The sequence below is a fragment of the Scardinius erythrophthalmus genome (genome assembly GCF_964197995.2).
Source record: "Scardinius erythrophthalmus genome assembly, chromosome: 10".
In the NCBI taxonomy this organism is placed as follows: Eukaryota; Metazoa; Chordata; class Actinopteri; order Cypriniformes; family Leuciscidae; genus Scardinius; species Scardinius erythrophthalmus.
Window position 1 is genome coordinate 7519506 of NC_138230.1, and position 24592 is coordinate 7544097.

At 36.4% G+C, this 24592-nt stretch overlaps 2 protein-coding genes across 2 annotated transcripts in view; both read left to right on the plus strand.

Annotated features, from left to right (window-relative positions):
* The window catches only part of klhl7 (kelch-like family member 7), an 11115-nt gene extending 7064 nt beyond the window's left edge, over window positions 1-4051 (plus strand). Inside the window, exons 10-11 of the mRNA XM_081376804.1 lie at window positions 1574-1671; window positions 3199-4051. Coding sequence (XP_081232930.1) covers window positions 1574-1671; window positions 3199-3518 — 418 coding nt within the window. The 3' untranslated portion in view covers window positions 3519-4051. The remainder of the gene's footprint in view (window positions 1-1573; window positions 1672-3198) is intronic.
* A 724-nt stretch (window positions 4052-4775) lies between these two features.
* Window positions 4776-24592, plus strand: part of dennd3a (DENN/MADD domain containing 3a) — a 29972-nt gene continuing 10155 nt past the window's right edge. Inside the window, exons 1-16 of the mRNA XM_081376773.1 lie at window positions 4776-4963; window positions 7789-7953; window positions 8666-8936; window positions 9015-9130; window positions 9889-10019; window positions 10104-10215; window positions 10347-10466; window positions 11891-12109; window positions 12302-12417; window positions 13250-13405; window positions 14203-14299; window positions 14374-14477; window positions 17563-17744; window positions 19606-20136; window positions 22780-23039; window positions 23731-23901. Of these exons, the coding sequence (XP_081232899.1) occupies window positions 7870-7953; window positions 8666-8936; window positions 9015-9130; window positions 9889-10019; window positions 10104-10215; window positions 10347-10466; window positions 11891-12109; window positions 12302-12417; window positions 13250-13405; window positions 14203-14299; window positions 14374-14477; window positions 17563-17744; window positions 19606-20136; window positions 22780-23039; window positions 23731-23901 (2670 nt within the window). The 5' untranslated portion in view covers window positions 4776-4963; window positions 7789-7869. The remainder of the gene's footprint in view (window positions 4964-7788; window positions 7954-8665; window positions 8937-9014; window positions 9131-9888; window positions 10020-10103; window positions 10216-10346; window positions 10467-11890; window positions 12110-12301; window positions 12418-13249; window positions 13406-14202; window positions 14300-14373; window positions 14478-17562; window positions 17745-19605; window positions 20137-22779; window positions 23040-23730; window positions 23902-24592) is intronic.

Here is a 24592-nt window from a genome sequence, read left to right on the forward strand (position 1 = left end):
CGATTTATAATAGTTTGAGTTAATAATAACAGCACTGCATCATTTGCTCATCTTCATGTTGTGACTTAGTTCAGCTCTTTCCTATACTTTTCTATAAATGGGCTGTCAAGCACTAAAGACTATAAAAGTATAATAAAAATATGATTTGTGTGGGTCAATATATGATTTGTCTATATTCTAAGTCAGGGTTTCCCAAACTGAGATTTGTGAGTTAATAAAAAAGCTAATAATTAATGAAATCATAAAAATGTCAAATTAAAATGAATAAATTATTTTAAAGATGAAATATTTTATTTGTTTAAATGATACTCAAGCCGTCTTCTCACACGGGCCACAAACATTATGCAGGACACTTCACACCCCGGACACTCACTGTTCACTACTCTTCCCTCAGGCAGACTGAGAACCCCCAGCACACGTACAAATAGACTGCGGAACAGCTTTTTCCCCAGAGCTGTGAACATACTACAGAAATCATACGCACACCCATGCATACAGACATAGATCTCTTACCACCATTTTACCTCCGCAGTGCAATAGGACTCTGGGCAATAACTGCTGTGTTCATTGTTCTTTACTGTATTAGCTGTTTTATCTATTTATTGAGAATGTGTTAATGTGTATATGTGTATGTGTGTGTGTGTATGTATGTATGTATATGTATGTATGTGGGTGTGTGTATGTATATATGTGTATATGTGTGTGTATGTATATGTATGTATGTATATGTATGTATATATATATATATATATATATGTATGTGTGTATGTATATGTGTGTGTATGTATGTGAGTATGTATGTATATGTATATATATGTATATATATATATATATATGTATGTGTATGTATATATGTGTATATATATGTGTGTGTGTATGTATGTGTGTGTATGTATGTATATGTGTATGTATGTATGTGTATATGTATATGTGTACGTATGTGTATATGTATATGAGTGTGTGTATGTATATGTGCATGTATGTATATGTATATAGATACACGTGTGTGTATGTGTGTAGATATGTATGTATGTGTATGTATGTATTTATACTCTGTATATGTATGTGAGTATGTATGTATGTTTGTATGTATGTAGGTATGGGCGTATGTATACGTAAGTATAGGGATGTGTCTGTGTATATGGGAATATAGGTTCATATTTTTCTCCTTTTTTAATATATTTTTATGTTTTTTACTATGCTGCTATCTGGAGAGGACTGCTCAAACAGAATTTCGTTGTATCGCATACAATGACAATAAAGATCTATCTATCTAAATGCATTTCATGTGACCATTAACTGACATCAGAGATCCACGAATGTGCAAATGTGTTGTTAAAATCATTGAAATATTAACTTAAAATCTCAGATGGAAATATTTTGAATGCAAAAGGTATAACCATTTAGTTTAAAGTGTTATATCTCTTAAAAAAATATTTAAAAATAATAAAAAAGTGTATTTTGTTAGTCTTAATTCATTTGCAAAGACCGAATGCATCTGATAAAAGAGTTAGTGAATCCCTGATGGAGGTCTTCTGCAGAAGTGTAAGTGTGTGTGTGTGTGTGTGTTCAGGTGGAGGGTTCTCTGTGGGATGCGTGAGGCTCGTAAGAATCACGGTCTAGTGGTGGTGAACTCAAGAATATACGCCGTCGGCGGCCAGAACACACTGGGTATGTTTTGTGCTCATAAGTTTACATCCCCTGCTAATATTAGTTTTATTTTAATTTCTTATCAGACAAGCATCTATTGTGACTCAGACAATGAGACAGAGTAACACACTGTTTTCTTTGTTCTACATTCACTGAATACATTCAACAAACTCATATAATGAATAACTTCTACAAGGCTGTTTGATTTCCTGAGGGAAGCAGCTGTGCTGGTTTAGACACGTTCAGGATTATGACTTTGCTGTTGTCATGATGTTTAGCACACGTCTCTGTTGTCAAGTAAAGACAGTTACAGATGATCAGTAGATGCAAGAAAGACCAATCAGAATTCAGTATGCAAATATTACAATTACAGTTTACATGGATTCATCTAGCAATGCTTTTATCCAAAGTGACTACATCACAAGCTCTATTATCCAACAGTATTCATACAATACAACACCATTATTATTATTACTATTATTATTTTAAAATACTAGATTAGTAAATATGTAACCTAGAGTGAATTTTTTTTATTGTTTATGAAAAACTAAATACAGATGTTTATTTTGTGTAAGAAAACATGAGTACATAATTTAATTTAAATTTAATTTTATATTTACAATTCTGTATTTTTTACTTTGTTTTTTTTTTAATCTAAATCACTATCTATAAATGTTATTTAATTTATGTTTTAATATTTTTATTTGACTTTTCAATTTTAATATATTGTTTTAAAATGAATTATAAATTAATATTAATGAATATTATCTTTCTATATAAAATAGTGCTGTCAAATCGATAAATCACGATTAATCACATCTAATATACAAGTTTGTAAATATATATATATACACACACACATACACACATTATATTTTTACAAACTTTAATGGTAGTTGTGATTAATCATGATTAATTGATTGGACAGCACTAATATAAAATAAAACATTAATAATTACCGGTATATATAATATAATTAAACATAATTATACATTTAATTATCCATTTTTAAACCGTCATTGAGAAAATGCAGTGATATCTTTACACTTTACACATTTGTTTTGTAATAAATTGTCTAATTTTTGTTATAGAAGATCTTTTCCTTGGAAAATCAGTCATCAGTATTTTTTTTTGTTGCAACGCCTAAAAAAGTCTCCATCTCGATGTTTTACGACCATAAATATACTGAATTATATTCATGTCGAGCAACACTGTGAACATGAGCTCAGTTTCCCAGACGTGCACACGATGCCATTAAAGTGTTCACATGCCTGTTCATGGTGATTAAACCACATGTTTTATGCAAAGCTGGTCAATAACTGCAGATATATAGTTAGAAAAACTAAAACCTTGATTTCCTAATTATAATACTTGTTTTATTTAATTATTTTATTCTGGTCTGGTTCATTTCATGGCCTCTGTTTGTATATAGTGATATATGTTTCTGATACAGCTGAAACCTATAATTAAATGATGATCAAAGAGTATAATGGCATCATGTAGACGTGAAGTCAGAGAGGTCAGAGGTCAGTGTTTCCCTTCTGTCAGGTGGTCTGGACTCGGTGGAGTACTACGAGATGGGCAGTAACGAGTGGAAGATGGCGTCTCCGATGCCGTGGAGGGGTGTGACGGTGAAGTGTGCGGCCGTGGCCTCAGTGATCTACGTTCTGGCCGGGTTTCAGGGGGTCGGCCGTCTGGGTCACATCATGGAGTATTACACCGAGACGGACAAGTGGGTCGTGTCCAGCAAAGTGCGTGCCTTCCCTGTCACCAGTTGCCTGATCTGTCTGGTGGACACGTGCGGCGCCAACGAGGAGGACATGAATTCAGCCTCTTCATCCTCATCCTCGGCCGATGGAAGGATGTGACGAGCCAAACCCAGTCGTTATTGTGCCGAGACATATTAACTGCATTACATATTCAGCTGATTATGGTTTGTGTCTTTAGTGCAGATGCTGAGAAGAGTTTGTGTCGCTCAAATCAAACCAATCGGGTTTAATGTTGAGATAAGACTGCTTTTGTCTTTACGCTCAGATTATTATGATCTTTTGAGCTGTAACTTTCGACTTCCAGGAAGGCTGATGTTCCCTGATCTCGGATCAGATTTCCACGTCGCAGAAGGACTTCCATTTTTAGGAAACAGTTGTACCTTCTGCATTTTGGCCATTTTTTTCTCCCCCCATTTTGGGTTTAATATGTGTTTTATGTTGGTTTTATGTTTTAAGAATTGGTATTTTGATGTGTTTATAGTATGTGTGTACAAACTCGTGACTTTTATTTTTTTAATAATGCTTGTTTTATCATTTTGATGTCGTAGAACTACAAGAAAACAAGCTGGAAAGTTTGAATGAATGGTTTTTGTAAGAGAGAATCTAAATAAAACGATCTGTTACTCACTGATAGTATTTTGTGTTTCATTTTGTTTTCCTCTATAATGTCAATACATACAAGCTTTCTGAACTTGTATTGCTTGTTTACTAGGTCGGTTATTGCAATAACATTTTATTTACGAAGACTTCAATTCAGTTTTCACTGGCAGTATCATATAGATAATACCCGATATTAATATTAGGCTATATATAGTGTACATATTTTAAAATAGACCATAGTAATATTTTATTCCCATAGTCATATACCATGTTGGTGTGGGAATATCAAAAGAAAACGTTTTTGTAAGTTAAAATCTTTCATTTGAGAGTAGTAAAGATAGACACTAAGTGGCGCTAAAGCTTTAACATTGAGTGAATACGCGGTCAAGAGTTTATACAAATAAAATGTTTTACTGTCTTCATTCATCTTAGTCCATTTAAAAATCGTAATTTAGATGTACTTTATCATTTTTGCGATGTATTGCGGAGAGGATTTGAAACTTTGATCCAACAAATGTTTTTGTTTCTGCTCGTGCGTTGAAGGCTTTGCATATTAATATTAATGACGCAAGGTGACGTTCGTCTACCTGATTGGCCGAGAAGGCGGGCGCTCAGTCAGTTGGCGAATTAGCAAATCCTGTTTTGGTGACGGCATGCCTTACGAATATTAATTAAGCCACATGAATGGACGCTTTCAAAGGTTACCAAGCAACGCTAGAATCACCTAATTAATATTCATGAGCTGATTGTTTGGTCATTCGGATCAGAGTTTTACATCTCTCAGAAAGAGTGTGACGGTTCAGGCCGAAACCTTATCCCGCCTTATGTTCATAACGAGGTGTGTTCTGTAACTGATTATGAACTACATCAACACTTTCGCTTTATTCTTCCACGACCATTGATTGACACACTTATGACTTGAAGTCGCAGCGGACACAATGAAGGTTTGTTTACTATTAATCTTTATTGAATCTTAATTAATATTCTGTTGCTCCTGTTGCGTTACTTTGAATCTTCGTATCAATCCTGTAACTTTGATTACATTATACATGCATCACATGCGACATTTATTGTAACACATCAGATTAAAGTTCGGGGTTTTTTCTTCAGTTTCGCTCGTGAACGCGCATGTCATAGAGAGCAGATGTGAAGTAGTGCATGAAATCATCAAATCTCTCAGATTCAACAGAACCAGCTGTGCTAGTAGTAACAGAATAGTTAGATTCATTTATGATTTTGTGTATTACAATTTTTTTTTTTACTGTTGGATGTATATCCAATATCAGTTATATATTAGTACAATACATACATATACATATACATACATCCACACACAGTTGTATATAAGCTTTTCATAAACAGATTTCTGAAGGATCATGTGACACTGAAGACTGGAGTAATGATGCTGAAAATTCAGCTTTGATCACAGGAATAAATTACATTTGACTAAACATTCACTTAGAAAACAGCTATTTTAAATTGTACTAATATTTGACAATAGTGCTGTTTTTACTGTATTTTCCATAAAATAAATACAGCCTAGGTGAGAGGGAGATACTTCTTTTAGAAACATTTTTAAAAACTTGGTAATATAATAAGGTTTTATTTGTTACATGTACAGAACTAACCATGTCACTGTACTTGTTAATCTTTATTAAGATTAGGTAATTAAAATACTATTTTTCACGTTAGTGCACAGAGCATTAACTAATGTTAACAAATAAAACTTTTAATTTTGATAATGTATTAGTAAATGTTGAAATTAACATTAACAAAGATTAATAAATGCTGTAGAAGTGCAGTTCATTATTAGTTCTTGTTAACTAATGAAACCTTATTGTAAAGTGTTACCAAAAACTTTAAATTACGTAAAATTACTTGATACTAATTACTTAACATTTGACCTGTAGTGTATTCTATGTGTGTCACGAATTTTTAAATTCATAAAAGGGGGTCATATATAATAAATAGGTTATAGCAGTGTTGTTTGAAGAAGTTTTAGATGAAGTTTAGCAACACAGAAGAAGGTATATGTTCAGGAATGACAAACCTCACTTTTCTTGGTTTTTCCCAACTGGTCTGACGTCTCTGTCAAGCTTCACTCCAGCCGAATGAATGCTGTCACTGTGTGACTCAGGGATCGTGAAGACCGGGTCTGTGTTGCATCAGAGTGACCAAAGCATCTATTGTGTATTTACATTTACAGTCGTACAGTAGATGCTTCGGCCTCTCTGGGTTGATAGAGCTGTAGCGAATGCCATAGTTTCAATTTCTAGTCTTAGTTTGAACTTGATCCAGATTCTGATTTGAAGCAGATGTTGACATTGGGAGCGATCCATTGCATGTCGTTACTCGAATGGAAAAACAGCAGGGCATGTAAGGACAACCAGTTATCTAATTAAAGTTTTAATGTTAAAACATTCTCTCATTACCATCCAGTGGAGAAAATCTAGTTAAATATCATGTTTCACTCTTAAATATGGAGATAAAACCATTTTTTCTTTTGTTTCAGCAGAGAATGTCAGGTTTTACTTCTAAAATGTGTGAACGATAACATATAAATCAGTGATTACATGCAAATCACTCTCTTCATCCATTAACTCAGATGATAAGGCTCAGATGTTTTGAATGTGTAAAACATCAACCATGTGCTGACATAATTATACGTTTTGCATAGTGATGGTTTATTTGTTTATGGCTGAAATTCTGCACCACATAATGAGCAAACTTCTATTTTGATCTGCGTGAATCCTTAAAGCTGCAGTCCGTAACTTTTCTGGGTTAAAAATGATCCGAAATAAATGTTTGAGCAAGTCCATAACCAGCCAGTGTTCAAAACTATGCTTGCCTTCGCTTGTAATAATGTCTTTAACTCCAGTGGATTTCCGTGGGAAATTGGAGCATGTCTTTGCATCATTACGTCACATCTGTCCACATAAAGAAGAGTCTCGGCTAGTCGGCTATGAGTGTGAGGATGTTGGAGTTGGAGATTTATAGCCTTTTCTCACAGCACTGGATATAATTAAACATCAATTTGATGGCGGATCCAGAAAGGTTCAAACGACAATCACCAACTGGAGATTCACTTGTTGTAAAATGCAAAAGACTTCAGACTTCAGAGTGTCTACAGGAAAAAGAGACTGCAACCGGCCCATGTGAAAACAAGGATAATATCGGAAGGACATTAAATGTAGTCACACAATGCTGATGTTGTTCACATTAACAATTTGAGAACAAAGTATAATTTGCACGGTTTGAGTGATATGATAAGCAATCGGTAGATTTAATCAGTGCGATTTACTGCAATGCTTTTTCCCCTTAGTTGCTCAGAACAAAAGTGGATGTTTGTTCAGATTGACATTTTCCGGGGGAAATTCTTATGTTGGTCAAACTTCCATAAAGTATAATCTGTGATTGCGAATGCCAGTATCCACACCGGCGGCGACTGACAGCCGCACATTCTCCTCAAAACACTGGATTCTTCCGCGCTGTGCCGAGCCGAGGCACAACCCACAACAACTATATCATTATAAAGTTGATAATTCCACGAATAACTGCAATTGCAGATTTCGAACAGAGATGGCGACAAAGAGGAAAAACTATGGACTGCAGCTTTAAACATAGTTGGTGGTTGCCAGACACAAAGTCTCTGTGATATTTTAGTCTCTTCATATCTCATCACTAACCATAAGCAATATGCTTGCTCAGTCAGCAATGCTTAAAATGTCTGGTGAAGCATCAGCTGAAGTCGTTGTAACCTCTTTAACAGACCTAGAGGAAGTTGAAGAGCCGCCATGGATCTGAAGACTGAAGAGTAAATACACTGCGTGTGATCACAGAACCGGTTGTGATGGCGGATAAGAGCCCGTCGGGTCTACTGGAGGCGTGTGTGGTGGCTGGAGTATCAAATGAACGCCTGAAGGAACTATGCCTGGTGAGACGTCTAAAAATCTTCATATTCACACTTAATGTTGAGGAAAAAACAATGAAAATCTGTATGAACATTTATTAATAATTAATAATTATGATGTTTTGTAAAATTTTATATAATATGAATGTTTGTGTATATATAATTATAATTATTAAAGTCCCATGCAAAATATTTCCAAATTCATTTGTCGTGCTTGCTACACACACACACACACACACATATATATATATATATATATATATATACATAAAATCTTGATGAAATAATACATAGAAAATACAAATAAAATGTGATTTCATTGTTAACATGAATAATATGTATAATACATTTTCTATCATTTATATAGGCTAGTATATAAATTAGTATATACATTTTTTCTTTCTTTTTAAAAAATGTATTTTTTTAAATATATTATTCATAATAATTAATAAAATGTAAAAATATGTGTATATATGAACATATATATGCTGAAAAATTCGATAATTAAAAATAAAATAAAATTATATTTTATTAATAATCATCAATAATAATAATTAAAACAACTTTTTGTTATATATATATATTATTGATATACTATATATATATTGTTGATATACTATCCTATATAAATGATAGAAAATGTATTATACATATTATTAATATTAACAATGAAATCACATTTTATTTTTATTTTTAACGTGTTATTCCATTTAATGATGTATTTTTCTGTGTGCAGAATGTTGGTTTAGTCGGTAGAGATCTGCAGGTGGAGGCGGAGGTGCTGCAGGTTCACGCTCCGCCGTTTGTGACGAAGGACAGCTCCAGTAACAGCGTTTATCAGGCCTTCAGCAGAGTCCAGCGGAGACGCTCCTTTAAGAAGAGGGACCGACCCGTTTCAGCCATCATCGAATCCGGGAAAACCAACGAATCAGCAGTCGGCGTCTCAGACGACCTGAGCGTGCCGCAGAACATTGACCTCATAGCCCTGCAGCAGCTCTGCTTCCCAGGTAACCTCCGCAAACGCCTCAGCAGGGGATTCTGCGTCTAATGCGGATGCTAACAGAGTCTGGTTTGTCATTGTTCAGATGGTTTGAGAATAACCAATGAGTGCGGAGAAGACTCCTATCATTTCCTGGTGTTCACGGATGTGTTCGGGACTCAGACACATGGGGTGGTGGCTCAGTACTGCAAACCTATTCAGGTGAGCTATCGTAAACATACTCTTATGGATAGCTATCATATCAAATCTAGTCTAAATAGTTAATAAACAAACATGAAAGAGGTTTCAGTTCTTCAAAGATATTCTGAACTTCCTTTGAAGATCTGAGAGAGCAAGATTGACTGTGAGCCTGGAAAACAAAGGTTTTTTTATGTTTTTGAAAAAAGTCTCTTTTTATTTGATCAAACAAATACAGTAAAAATAGTAAAATATTATTACAGTTTAAAATATCTGTTTTCTGTGTGAATATATAGTAAAGTGTAATTTATTCCTGTGATCAAAGCTGAATTTTCAGCATCATTACTCCAGAGTCACATGATCCTTCAGAAATCACTCTAATATGACGATTTGCTGCTCAAGAAACATTTATGATTATTATCAATGTTGAAACCAGCTGTGCTGCTTCATTTTATTTTTTTAAACTGTGATACATTTATTTCAGGATTTTTAAATGAATAGAAATTTCAAAAGAACAGCATTTATTTGAAACATAATCTTATGTAACATTATAAATGTCACTTTCGATCAATTCAGTGCATCCTTGCTGAATAAAATGTAAAAAAAAGAAAAAAAAGCTTGACCTTAAACCTTGGAATGTTAGTGTGAACATAAATAAATATTACATACTGTATAATATAATGAAAAATGTGTATTATTTATAATAATTATTAAATTCCTATATGAAAAGTTTCCAAAATACAGTCGCTAATTCCTTTGTCATGTTTGTTGTGTTATTGAAGTTCCAACAGGATAATATGATGCATAAAAACGGCTATCAGTCGACCAAGCTGCAGCGTCTGTACACCACGTACAGCATATGTGTCATCTCCAAATATCCATATTATAATGCCCTCAGAGACTGTCTGTCCTGGTAAGAGCCTAATCCATATTATTATTTAGCTGGAACATGGAATGAGGAATAAGCTGAAGGCATTTCATCTCTCTGCCGTCATAGTTTCTTGCTCCAGCTGAAGACCTCCCGCATGTCCGAGTTTGAAGAGCAGGTGAAGGAGTTTTCCGCCAAACTGGCACTGGTTCCCATCCCGCCTCCCGGACCCCTGCATGTGGTGAGCCTCTTTATTCCCTCTTTATGAACTCTTTATTCCCTGGCCGTCCTGCTGGGAAGGTTCACATGAACATAAATATAGCTCTTTCAGGTCACCTACTTTAATGTTGGTTTGTGTGGATGTTTCTGCAGGTGTTTAATCTCAGACCCCTTCGGATTGAACTTCCCTCCAGACTGGATGTGGACCGGCCCGTCTTGGACCTCGATCTTCACCTGCCGTTTCTGTGTTTCAAACCCAAACAGATCCTGCAGGTCAGTTATTATCGTTAAATAAAACTATTTTGTTAATTAAAATAAAGCTGAATATAAAATAAATGCTAGCTGAAAACTGACTTAAAGTCCCCCTATGGTGAGTATCCAGCTTTTAATGTTGTTTATATGTCTATGTGGTGTTTTAATGTGCTATAAGACAAACCATGTGTAAATTCATAAGTCAACACCATTGCTGAGTATTTTCTCCTTAAAGGGGTGGTTGATTATGATTTGACTTTTCTAACTTTAGTTAGTGTGTAATGTTGCTGTTTGAGCATAAACAACATCTGCAAAGTTACAACGCTCAAAGTTCAAAGCAAAGGGAGAGATTTGATCTTAGAGAAATCGCTTTTTAAGGACTACAACAAACGGCTGGTAGAGACTACACCACATTCCTCCCGGGTTAGTGACATCACCAACCCTAAAATTTACATAAACCCCGCCCCCTGAACACGATTTATAGATTATCAAGACAGAATATGCTAATCAATGGCTAGAAGATAACTACACATCAGCTACATAAATTCATCAACTAACCATTCAGAAATGGCCAGTTGCTTCTACATGTTGTCACTTCTTGAGTCTCTCCATCATTGTCTGACTTTGGTTTGAACATAAAAGGCTAAAAGTTTTTGAAATGTTCAGTGCATGTGTGTGTGAGATAAAAGCACACAAGCTGTTGTAGCTCCGCCCCCTGTGCCGGGAGCAGTAGCTCATTTGCATGTAAAGGAACAAACACAAAATGTTCTGACGTCACAAAACTACCTTGTAACCAATCAGATCAACGTGTGACCGTCAACCAGTGGATCTCTGAGCTGAGTGAGTGAGTGGAGGCTGGGCTCATTTACATATTCATAGAACCATGTATACTAAATGAAACAAGGGTGTCGAGATACATTCAAGCTATTTCAAGGCATGAAGAAAGTTTTTTTCAAAGAAAAAACTTTTAATTGTGTAATTTTGGTGATCAAAGATGAGTTTTAAGGGATACAATTATTGACGACAGGGCTTTAAACTAAATGGAAATTAGAAATGTTGTCTTGGCAAAAAAAAAAAAAAATTAGTTTAGGTTGAAGCACAAAAATTACCAACTGGAAATCAATAAAAACTATAACTAAACTGAAACTGAAATAAAAATAAATTAAACCTAAATACTAATATAAAAAAAAAAAAAAGACAAAAGCCCAAAAATATTAATTAAAAAACTAAAATTAAAATGAGAACTTAAAATATAAGCTAATTCGATATTTTAATAAAAACTATAAAAGTATATAAATAATACTAACATAACACTGCAAGTCATTTTTGAAGCATTTTATGCACCAAACCAGTTTAACCCGGGTCAGAATGACCCAGACAAACTCATGCTGGTCATGTTGAGGAGATGCTCATATATTCCCTTCTGGGTGGTTTTGTTCCTCCAGATCATCAGCTGTATCCTGATGGAGCAGAGGGTGGTGTTCCTGTCCACCGACTGGGCCAAACTTACGCTCATCGCCGAATGTTTCATGATCTTCATCCACCCGCTGCGCTGGCAGCATCCGTTCGTACCCGTCCTGTCCCGCCAAATGCTGGACTTCATCATGGCTCCCACGGCCTTCCTGATGGGCTGCCACACACACCACTTCCAGGAGGTCGCAGAGGTATACACCGCTTCACATCCATACTAAATTATATATTTATGTAAAGCTTTTTAATCCTTGTTTTGTCTCATTTTAAAGCATTTTAAGTCATCTTCAGACCCCATTGGACGTTTGCTGAGCCACTGATCTAGTGCCATCATTGACATGAGGCTCATTTCTCAGTTGATGACAGATTGCTGTGTCTTTCTACAGGAGATTGATGATCTGGTTCTCATAGATATTGACCAAGGAATAGTGTCGTCTTCATGTTTAGACAGACTTAATCTTCCGGATGTGCCACTGGCAGCCAGAGATTGTTTTATATACCGGTAAGAGACTCTTTATTTCTGTTTCACTTTCATTATCATGTCGTTCAGAAGTTTGGGGTCAGTAAAATACAGTAAAAACAGTAATATTGTGAAATATTATTACAATTTAAAATAGCTGTTTTCTATGTGAATATATAGTGAACTGTAATTTATTCCTGTGATCAAACCTTCATTACTCCAGTCTTCAGTGTCACATGATCCTATATGATGATTTGCTGCTCAAGAAACATTTCTGATTATTATCAATGTTGAAAACAGTTGTTCTGCTTCATATTATCGTGGAAACTATGATACATTTGATGAATAGAAAGTTCAAAAGAACAGCATTTATTTGAAATATTATCTTTTGTAACATTAAATGCCTTTACTGTCACTAGATCAGTTTAATGCTTGCTTGATGAATAAAAGTTCATTTCTTCTTTCTTACTTACTGAACCCCAACTTTTGTGTACAGTATACCCAGCAGTTTTCCTCTTTGACACGCAGATATTTAATAGATCCAGTGAAACCACTTGAGGCATCAAGACATTTTATCATTGAAAACATGACACACTTCACACAGGCCGTCTTTGTATTTCAACACAACATGTTTTAGTCTTGAGGTGATTAACTGGATTTTGCGCTCACTGTCGAACATGATCCTGCTGTGTACAAAGCATCAAACTCAAAGGAGCTCAGAGACACTATTAAGTTAATTGCTTGTAATGAACATAATTGTGCTAAATAAACAGTGTCATCCAAAACCTCAGCTGCAGGGTTCAGATGGCGTGCTGTTTCTTCGGGTTAAGGATGTTGTGTGAATGTGAGCGCTGTGGTTTGTGTGTTTCTGTAGAGCCAGAGGGCTTCAGCTTCACTATGATCTGGATCTGTGTCACGCCGGCAGCCGAACGGACATCAGCGAGCTGCGCGCTCACAGGAGACGGTGGCAACACAAGGTCAACAGCGTCATCCTGAACGTCACCATGGAGCTCATCGTCAACATCTTCAGGTGTGGAGCTCAACCCTACCTCAAGAGCTCATAACAGATCATTCATGTGTCATTTATATTATATCTTTCTCTGTTTTTTTTGCACCAAAGTCTTAATTTTGTTAAAATAAGTTTAAGTTGAAATGGTAAAATTACTAAAACTAAAACTGAAATAAAAATAAATTTAAGCTAAATATAAATATTTAGACTAATAAAAATGGCAAAAGCACATGTCAAAATTACTAAAACTGACTAATATTAAAATGAAAACTGACAATATAAAATTAAAAGCTAATTCAAAATATTAATAAATACTATAATAGTATATAAATACTAAACTGATGCAACATACAATAAATGCTTCTGCATGTAAATGTTTTTCTTCTAAAAAGCCGCAACTGCAAAAAGCAACGTTGTGCAAAAATAAATAAATAAATATATATATATATTTTTTATGGTAATACGAATCTAATGACCATCACCATAACCGGATTATATTATATTTTATTATATTATTATTTAGTATATAAGTCTCTTTTAATTTTGAGTTAAAATGTGACCTGAGCAAGTTGTCGAGAGATTATCCTTAAGACAAAATATTAGAATTAAGGCTATTTTTAAAACTTAGACATGTAATCGATCTCACTTATGATTGGCTAAGCTCTTCTCATTACAGAATCTTGTAATTTACTCTGGATCAAAAGTTCTGAAAGTTCTGAAAAGCACACGTTATAAAGGTTTTATTCTCTAACTGAAGTTGTTTCATGCTCTGTGTTTGATCTGAAATACATCTGCTCTCTTTTCTCTGCTTTCTGTAGTGAAGTTTGTGAGTTCCTGAACTATGAGCATCGTGTTTTCAACAGCGAGGAGTTCCTTCGGTCCAGAGAGACGACAGATCACACCTTTTACAAAAGGGTAAATAAATGCTCATATTCAGTTCTACACTCAGCTCACGCTCCTGTACCAAACTCAAGCGTGTGTGTTTGCAGGTTTTAGACACTCATATATTCCACTCATTTCTGCGGGACCGTTTGAACAGGAAGAATGACGCATTCACTCGCATGCAGCTCAACATCCGTTCAGAGACTCGGAGGTAAACGGATTCTTTCCATCTCCCTCTCCCTCTGTGTTTCCATTCATTTAAGGAATATTCTGCATTATTTTTCATATGTATTGCTGGTTGGGCATGCCTTCAATTACCATTTCAATGCATATAAATGAAGTGTTTACAGTAAATAACAATCAGGAAAGCAGGTTTAAAAACCAATATGCAAAGCTTTTTTTGCTAAATTACTTGCATGAATTGCTCAAACATAAAAAAAAATGATATTTGAAATGTGAAAAGATTATAAATCCTCTTTTTAAAGTCAAATGCTCAATGTAAACATTGCTTATAAATGGTCTCGCCTCTTTCTGCTATCCTCACAAGATCATGGAAAAGCAACTGTTTACTTTTAGCCTGTCATGCCTTAGGGATGTCAAAAGTACTTATCAAGGTGATGAAAAGTAATCTGGATTGTGACTACATATTTTCAGATTAATGTCAAAACATGGGATCTGTGCATTAGGCCTTGCAATCTAAATGCGTCAGTCTTTTTAAATGGTTACTAAGCTTGTTTGGATATTATCTTTCATGTAGTGTGTAATCGAGCTGTTTGTAAATGTAAAAGCTCTGTCAAGTTGCAAAGTTCCAAAGATCAAAGTGCAGATAAATTAAGTTATTGTCTCCCAAAAGAAAGAAGCGATTCTGCCAAGTCGTCAGTAATTTCAGTCTTATTTCCTTCTGAAACTGCATAGGTTTGTAACAAATTTGCATAATGCCAGTCTATGGTTTTCATTGGCTGACGGCAAACAGCGTCTGCTTTGCCCCGTCCATAATCACTGCACTGTATTTTTGTCTGGTTTTCAGTCCAAATATCTAAAAATTCTTAAATCAAGATGCATTTACTAGAAAAGTAAAATTAGAAATTATGTCTTGTTTTCCGGGGGAATTAATCAAAATGAAGTGAGTTTTTGCTTAAACCAAGCAAAATGATCTGTCCATGTGATAAGAAAAATAATCTTAATTCAAACAGAAACAAGATTATTTTTCTTACCCCATGGACAGATCATTTTGCTTGATTTATTTCCCCAGAAAACAAGACATAATGGGCCCTATCTTGCACCCAGATAGGGCCGATGCCTTTGTACACTGACGCATGTATCATTCCTATTTTGCACCCGACGCACAGCGGACTTTTCCCTCCACAGACACACGTCGGTAAATTAGGGAATGAACTTGCGCTCCCAGGGGCGGTTCAGCGAAAAGAGGAGGCGTGTTCTGACGCAAACGTTCCCTGGTGCTATTTTGCAGTTTCAGAAAACAATTCCGCAACAGACCAGGAAAAACCTCGTCTAAAGTCAGTGACGCGTTATTCAGATGCTATTTTAAGGGCGCATGCTTGGCCATATGTAGCGTGTGCACTTTGCTTTTCTCATCTACACAGAAGCAGCAGTTCCCATTTTTAGCAAACCATACATAATTACAAGGAAAAATATTACCACACGAGGGAAATCATTGTGGTGTCCATGAAGATGTGAAAAAATAGGCATAAATCTAGCTTACACATTTACCCAAATTATTATACGCCTGTTTAACCGAAGCTAATTTGGGTGTGTTTCTCCATCCCCAATGTCACTTCTCTGTGTTTTACGGCCCTGACGAGAACGTCGATCTCCTCGGCTGTGAACCGCTCCTGGCAAATCCGCCGTTATAATAGCAATCCGCCATGGAACAAGCGTGCCTGCTCTTAAAGGGAATGTGAGATGTCGCTCTGATTGGTTTATTTCACGTTACGCCCAAACCACACCTATGAGTAATGAAGCTACTTCAGACCAACACATTTTAGATTTGCGTTGGGTGCAAGAGTCATTTATCCCGCTGGTATAATAGCAACAGCGCCCGAGAACCGCCCACAAAGTTACTTGCGTTTCGTGCTTCATACTTGCGTTTCAGATCTTTAAAATAGGGCCCAATATCTTATGGCATTTTACTGCTTAAGTAAATGTATCTTGATTTAAGAATTTATTTGATATTTGGACTGGAAACAAGACAAAAATACTAAGTAAAAGAAAAGCATTTTTTGCTGTGTGTAGTTGTATCTGAGACTGGAAGAGTTTGGTTCGTGTTGTTCATGTCAAGAAGACACTGTTTTCTGCTGACAAAGCAAATTCCCTTTTTAATGAGATTGATACAGTAAAACCCACGCCATCGTTACTGTTCATATCACTGTGTATCAAGAGCTGAGGAAGAGCTGAAACTCAGATATGCTAATGGCCGTTTGGTTAGAGACATTGTGAGAAAACAGCATGTTGTGTATACTATGAGAAAATGAGAATGACAAAAAAAATGTTTTGACCTTGGATGTTTTGACAAAAGTGGGAGTCTTTAACATATCATAATAGGAGCACTTTAAAGGTCTCACTGCTGAGCAGAAACACTGGGCTCAAATATGCATCAGACAAACACAGGAAACAACTAAACGTCACTGGGGAAAAAATAGGCATTATTTCTTCACTTGATGATGTAATGATGATGAAACCTGAGTCTGTCTCAGTGTGATTCTGTTACTGAAAGAAGGGGAAGTTAAAAACTATATTTACAGTAAAACAACAGCAAACCCACATGGCAGTCTGAGTCTGTGCACACCAGAGAAAGCATTGCGCTCAGTTCACACGTGAAGACGTTTAAAAAACAAAATAGGATTTTTTAGTATGTACTGCATGTTTGCCATGATAACAAGATAATCATTTTGGCTAGTCTCTTCCTGGTAAGAGGAAGAGTAACCGGGTTTAGTTTTTTAGATGGTCATGGCTTTAGATTGCATGTAACTTGACAGGTTTGGTAAGTTATTTTGGTCATTGTTTTAATTTTTGAAACAGTGAGTCATAGATGTCATGATCCTGTGCGTTTACCTGCTGTACTTCCGTTAGTGTGTTTACTGTAAACATGTTTCCCATTCATTTCTACATGTTGAAACGATTATCAGTAAAGCAGTACCAGACATGAGGCTAAAAAACAGCTGAATGTTTCTTTAAGGTTCAGTTTAGGTGATGAAAATCAGCATCTGACTTGACTGAGCTAAATTTAAAATCCATTTTCTTTATGATTTCTCCATGATAACGTGTGTTTTCCTCAGGTTGAGGACCATGACGGAGTCTCCACTCAGATCCACGAGGGAGGAGGTCAGCCGCAAGACCCTCAGACCAGAGAACGGCCTGAACAACAGGCTGGGGAAGAGTATGCCAAACCTGGCCGACTGCCGACTGCTCACCCTCCCGGTCCGACAGATGTCAGTGGGGACGATGTCTTTACAGAGCGGTGAGAAACTTTTAAGAACAGATTATTCTGAAAATCACAAATAAATCAGAAACATGTTTAACCAGGGACCCCTGATGTGGTTTGAAGAATGCATGTTGATGCAGGGCCGGCCCGAGGCATAAGCGAACTAAGCGGCTGCTTGGGGCCCCCTCGCCACCAGGGGGCCCCCAAGCGAGTTTTTTTTTTTTTTTTTACATATTAATTAAATTAAACAAGTGACATAAATTAATGAATGGATTAATAATTCAAGACAAGAATAATCTGATTTCATGATCAATATACCTGCCTACAACTGCTGCTGTGTCTGCCAGTGTTTGAGTCATATGCGCATAACCTCGCGTGCATAGAAAATTCGTGCGCAAAGTCACGGTAATGTTAAGCCATTTCACACAAATTTGATTTGATCAATGATTTATCCTTTAAATTTAATGATATTCAGAACAGAACAAGAATAAAAAAATAACTATAAACAAGCCAAAACGAAATAATTTAAAGCGAAAGTGAAAGCGGATCTCTCTCATTAGAATCAAAATGTTTCAACATTCGCGATGGATTTGGATGGTAAACTATGCTCTATTATAGGCTTCTTTGTACTTCACCCACGTTCCAATATCGAGGGAAAAAAAATCATCCTAGTCTTCACAAGCGCAAAAATGTGCTTGAAATCCAATATAGAGGGAAAAAATCATTCTCTTCACATGCGCAAAAATGTGCTTGGAAACATCACAGTGGAGCGGTGCTTAGGCTACGCAGCGCTGAATGGTACGAATTGTAGGCTACTACTGACTATTTAAAAAGAGCAGTGTAATTTTTATATGTTAGGTTGACTATTTTATTATTATATTTTATTACGGCTATAACGAACAGGCTGCGATGTCAAGATTGCAGTGCTGGAATATGTTGTGTGTGTGTGTGTGTGTGTGTGAGTGTGTGTGTGTGTGTGTGTGTGTGTGAGGCGCAGGCGCGATCGAACAGTGGAAACATAAACACATACTCCGTCATGTTCATATAAGACATCATTCAAACTGCAAAGGGTTGCAAAACGTTGGAGGATATTTTGCAAATAATTTTTTTTTTTAATATGTTTTTTGACAGTTTGTTTTCAGAAGTTTGAAAGAGTTAGTAAAAGAGTAAAGAAAAAGTTAAAACATTTTTTATTTAAGTATCTATTTTTTATTAAGTAGGCTATTTATTTTGTATTAATACATAACCTCATTGTATTAATTTATAATGTAACATTATAGAGTGACATTGTGTCAATAATCGTCAAGCACAGGTGACTCCGCGTGGTGGGAGGGGGCCCCCAAATCAAATTCTGCTTAGGGCCCCCAAAAGGCTCGGGCCGGCACTGTGTTGATGTAAAACAATTGCATATGCCCTGAGCATGTGATGTCATTAATATTAATGGTTAATTTTCCTAGAAGAGAAATGGGTAACACTTTACAATAAGGTTCATTAGTTAATGTATAAACTAACATGAACTAACAATGAGCAACACATTTGTTACAGTATTTATTAATCTTTGTTAATAAAAATCCAGCTGTTCATTGTTCATGTTAGTTCACAGTGCAACTAATGTTAACAAATACAACCTTTGATTTTAAAAACGTATTAGTAAATGTTGAAATTAATATTAACTAAGATTAATGAATGCTGTAGAAGTGCAGTTCATTTATTAGTTCATGTGTAGTTAACTAATGAACCTTACTGTAAAGTGTTACAGAGAAATGTGTTTATTTGCTATATGCTTATTTTGCACATTTTTGAATTAAGAGTGAAAGTAATTTAGATTTGTTTGTAATCTATAAAACATGGATAAAGTCATAGTGTCACTTACTGTATCTCCATTTTATGTTAACAGGTTCCTGGGGTCCCTCAAGGCCAATCAGAACCTTTAATCTCCCAGAGTTCCCTCCTCCGCTGTCCTATCAGTACGTTCAGAAGTACTATGTTGATCTCATTGGCCAGTTGAGCAAAGCCATCTCCACGGCGACCCCAGATGACTCCGCCCTCCTGGCCCGTTACTATTACCTTCGAGGCCTGGTGAACTCGGTAGCCGGCAGACGCGTGGACGCCCTCGGAGACTTCCAGAGCTTGTATAAGACAGACATGGACATCTTTCCAGCCGAGCTGCTGAACGCACTGGTTGAGTCTCTGCCAGCGGACGAGAGAAAGTTGGCCGATCAACGCCCTGATTTGAAGCGTCTGATCAGCCGGGTGAAAAAAGACAATGAGCGCGAGCGGGCGCTACCGATGGACGGCGGGACGGTGAAGAGATTCGAACTTCCCAAGAAACACTTGCACATGGAGGACTTTGTGCGGCGCGTTCAGGAGTCTGGCATCGTTAAGGATCTGGGAACCATCCAGAGGCTGTTCGAGGCGCTCACTGTTGGTGGGTACAAAGCATGACCAATCAGAATTGAGCTGTCGCATGATTGGCCCAAACTGACAAGCTAACTAATTGGCTAGGGAAACTTAGAGATAAAATCTGACAGCCTTTCCTGCTCTTGCAATCCAAGTATACTGAGGCTGATTCCTTACCGATGCTGCGTGAGCTAACAGAACCCTTCCCCGGATCACTCAGGGTGAACGTGTGTCCGCTCCAAAAAATAAACCTGATTCAGACACGAATGCAACATCAGGTGATGGACAGATAGACAGACAGACGGACAGAAAGATGGATGAATAGATGGATGGATGGATTGATAGATAGAATGGATAGACAGATTAACGGATGGATAGATTGATGGATGGATAGACAGACAGACGGACAGATGGACAGATGGATAGATTGATGGATGGATAGACAGACGGACAGATTGATAGATAGATAGAATGGATAGACATGGACGGATGGATAGATTGATGGATGGATAGATAGACAGATGGATAGATGGATATATAGATGGATGGATTGATAGATAGATAGAATGGATAGACAGACAAATGGACAGATAGATGAATGAATAGATGGATGGATGGATATATGAATGTATAGATGGATGGATAGATGAATGAATAGATGGATGGATAGACAGATGGACGGATGGATAGATAGATGGATGGATAGATGAATGAATGGATGGATGGATAGATAGATGAATGAATAGATGGATGGATAGACAGACAGATGGAAGGATGGATATATAGATGGACGGATTGATTGACAGATAGGTAGATGGATGGATAAATAGATAGATAAACGAACAGATAAATAGATAGATAGATAGATAGATAAATGGCTGATGCAACTTATATGATGTCCATTGTTGTAAATGTATTCTTTTTCCCTGTTGTACAGAATAAACTGTTAGAATATATTAAATATAAATAATATACTTATAATTTCTGCTTCCAAAATCGGCCAAATCACACAGACACGTATAATTTAAGTATGCTAATTTTGGCTGATGTGCTCATTGATGTGTCATGCATCCCTAGTGTTTTTGGTAAAAATGGCTTTGGTTTGCCAGGTGTGGAGGCCTCGTCCCAGTCTGTATTTTACCTTGCCGTGGACGGTAAGCGTAGTGTGTTTGTGCAGTGTGCCACCTGTACTAATACCCATCACGGCATGGCACTTCAGCACTCACGACTCCATACGTGCATGTGCATGAGTGTGTGCGTGAAGGAATGTTCTTCAGGTAGGCCAGATTCTCTAATCCTGTCTGTGTTTAACCTCTAGCTCTAGTCCTCTGTTCACACTCGATGCTTCAGTCGTATGACGCTGGTTAATCATTTCCTGTCTGTTAAAAGTTCATGTAACGTTTGCGGCTGTATGACACATCACAGTTCCCGGACGGTGTTTGTAAAACAAGTTTGTGTTTGTCGTGTGTGTCAGATACCCACAATGCATTTCTTACACATACGCGGCATGACTCATCATTCTTTTTTTTTCTTTTTTTTAGATGTGAAAGAACCCAAGGCACAACCCTGTAGTTCTCAGACAGGTTTAAAGGGGATATTTTGCTATACTGTGTGCCGTTTATATCTCGCTCACGGGGATTTACCGTGTTGATTTATTGCTTAGAGCCATAAAGTAAAGAGCCATCCTTATCTCAGATGTCATGAGATCTCCAGTAATTCTATCATTTACTCACACTCATGTTTCATGTGACACTCCTCCTTCTAGGGATGCATGATATATCGGCCACCTTATTAGTATCAGCCGATATACTGTATGTTCATTTTTATTGTTATTGTTATCGGCCCGATAAGAAAATTTGGTCGATATATTAAATCCGATAAATACTTTATAATTTCCTTCAGCTGAGACACTTCAGATGCACACTGTTCGCCATGATGGTTTTAAATTGCTTGCTTGAAATATGAAAGAAAATATGGTTCAGAAGCGCAAGTCTGTCATATAGGCAACATTAAATTATAAAGAGAACATCATAATTGTGTGTTTAGGACATGGCTTTTAATGATCAGGCTCTCAAAAATGATATAAAAATTTGGATTTAGATTTATCGGCAAATATATCAGTTATCGGCTTTTAAATATAAAGAATTATCGGTTATCGGTATCGGCCAAAATGTTGATATCGGTGCATCCCTACCTTCCTCCATGTAATGCAGAAGGAGACATTTTGGTCTCCTGAAGTCCACATCATATTTTAATAGATTATTTGTAAATGATGATTAAATTTGAGTATGTTCTGCACACGTAAAGCATCATACGACTTCAGAAGACCTGTAGTATGTATAGTGCATGAGTCATGTGACTAATTTTATGCATTCTATTTCATATTTTTTTGGAGCTTTGGCCCCATTTTACTACTTTTGTATGTGTGCATTTGCGTTACATGGAAAAGAATCAAGTCATACTGGTTTAGAGTTAATGATCTGTCCCTGTAAAACTTCATTCCCCTGCCCATTATAATCAATCATTTGGTTTTGAGCGTTCCTTAGAACTGGGATTTTCAACTGGGGTCGGCAAGGGAGTGTTAGGAGGTCCATGTAAAACAGTTTAGAGAGGATTAAAAAGCCTTGTTCTGGAATAAACCGCTGGTGTTTTCGCCCCCTCCTCCACGCAGGTCAGCAGAAGCAGGTGGATCCGGAAACCTTCCGCTTCTTCTACAGCTTCTGGAAGGAGACCGAAGCTGCGGCTCAAGACGTGGACTTACCGGCCGTCGCGCTGGAACACCTGGAGAGCGATGAGTGCGTCTACAAGCTCTCGTCATCCGTAAAGACCAGCCACGGCGTGGGGAAGATCGCCATGACCCAGCGCAGGCTCTTCCTGCTGACCGAGGGCCGGCCGGGATACGTCGAGATCACCAAATTCAGAGATATTGAGGTGAGGATCACTTAAAGGAGTAGTTCACTTTCAAATGAAAATTAGCCCATGATTTACTCACCCTCAAGCCATCCTAGGTGTATATGACTTCTTTTTTTTTTTTCAGACGAATACAATTGGAGTTAAAAAATATTAAAATTAAAAAATATCCTGGCTCTTCCAAGCTTTATAGTGGCAGTTGATTGCAACCAAACAGATTAAAGCTCAAAAACGTGCATCCATCCGCCATAAACGAACTTCACGCGGGGGTTAATAAAGGCCTTCTGAAGCAAAACAATGAGTTTGTGTAAGAAAAATATTAATATTTAAAACTTTATACAGTAAAATAACTAGCGTCCGGCCAAACGTATTCCACTTAAGTGTAAAGTGCAACTTGTGCGAGTAATGCACTGCTGATATTTACACTGTAAAATTGTATTCATCTGAAAGAAGAAAGTCTCATACACCTAGGAGGGCTTGAGGGAGAGTAAATCACAGGCTAATTTTCATTTTTGGGTGAACTATCCCTTTAATGAAATGGAATTACATTCATATACCGGTAGATATATATATTTATATGTGATCATGTGATCTCAAAATTTGGAAAAATAAAATATTCATAATATAATAATATAATAACATCTAGCCAGGCACCCATATTTAATTGTCTGTTTCCTCACGTAACATGAAACACGTTGTTCTTCTCATCCAGGATGTGAAGATATCTTCTGCTCCTTTCCTTCTGCTGAGGATCCCGTCGCTGAAGATCAAAACGTCCTTCAGGAAGGAGTCGTTCGAGGTCAATCTAAAGTCGGAGTGTGACCTCTGGCACCTGATGATCAAAGAGATGTGGGCCGGGAGGAAGATGGCCGACGATCACAAGGTTTGATGACTGCATCATTTTTTCTTTTTGCCAAATTCATCTTCCACCTCAGGGATTCCTAAACTTTATTTGTCAGCCAAACCACTTTACACATAAAAGATTTTATGCAAGCGCTATATATATTCATTCATTCATTCATTCATAACATATTTTCTTGAAGTTCCCCCTGAGATTTAAAATTATAATTTTTCAATAATTACAAATAATCTGCATGTTCACGGCTCTCTGATGTCAGATGGTCACATGACATGCAGGTAAACTAATAAAATATTTCAATTTGTTTTATTTTAAAATGATTTACTTACAGTATAGGGTTGCACGATTTGGTAAAATAAATATAGGCCTGTTGTGATTATTTTATCGTATTGCAATATGAACCGCGATAAACATTTCATGTCATAAGAAAAATGTTTTTATTTCAACATTCTTTATTGTTTTGAAACTGTTCTTGATTGTTATTTTAGTTTTAGTTTTAACTCTAATTCTAAAAAATAATTATAATTATATATTGCTAAAAATAATTATTGCTTTTAAACTATTTTTTATTGTTATTATCATTGTTTATATATATAAAAAATTATTACTATTGAAATAATACAATTGTATTTTAAATAAAAAAGGAATATTTGATAAGAATATTAATGATAATTGTATTACTTAAATTATACTTACCGGTAAATTCTTTACTTTC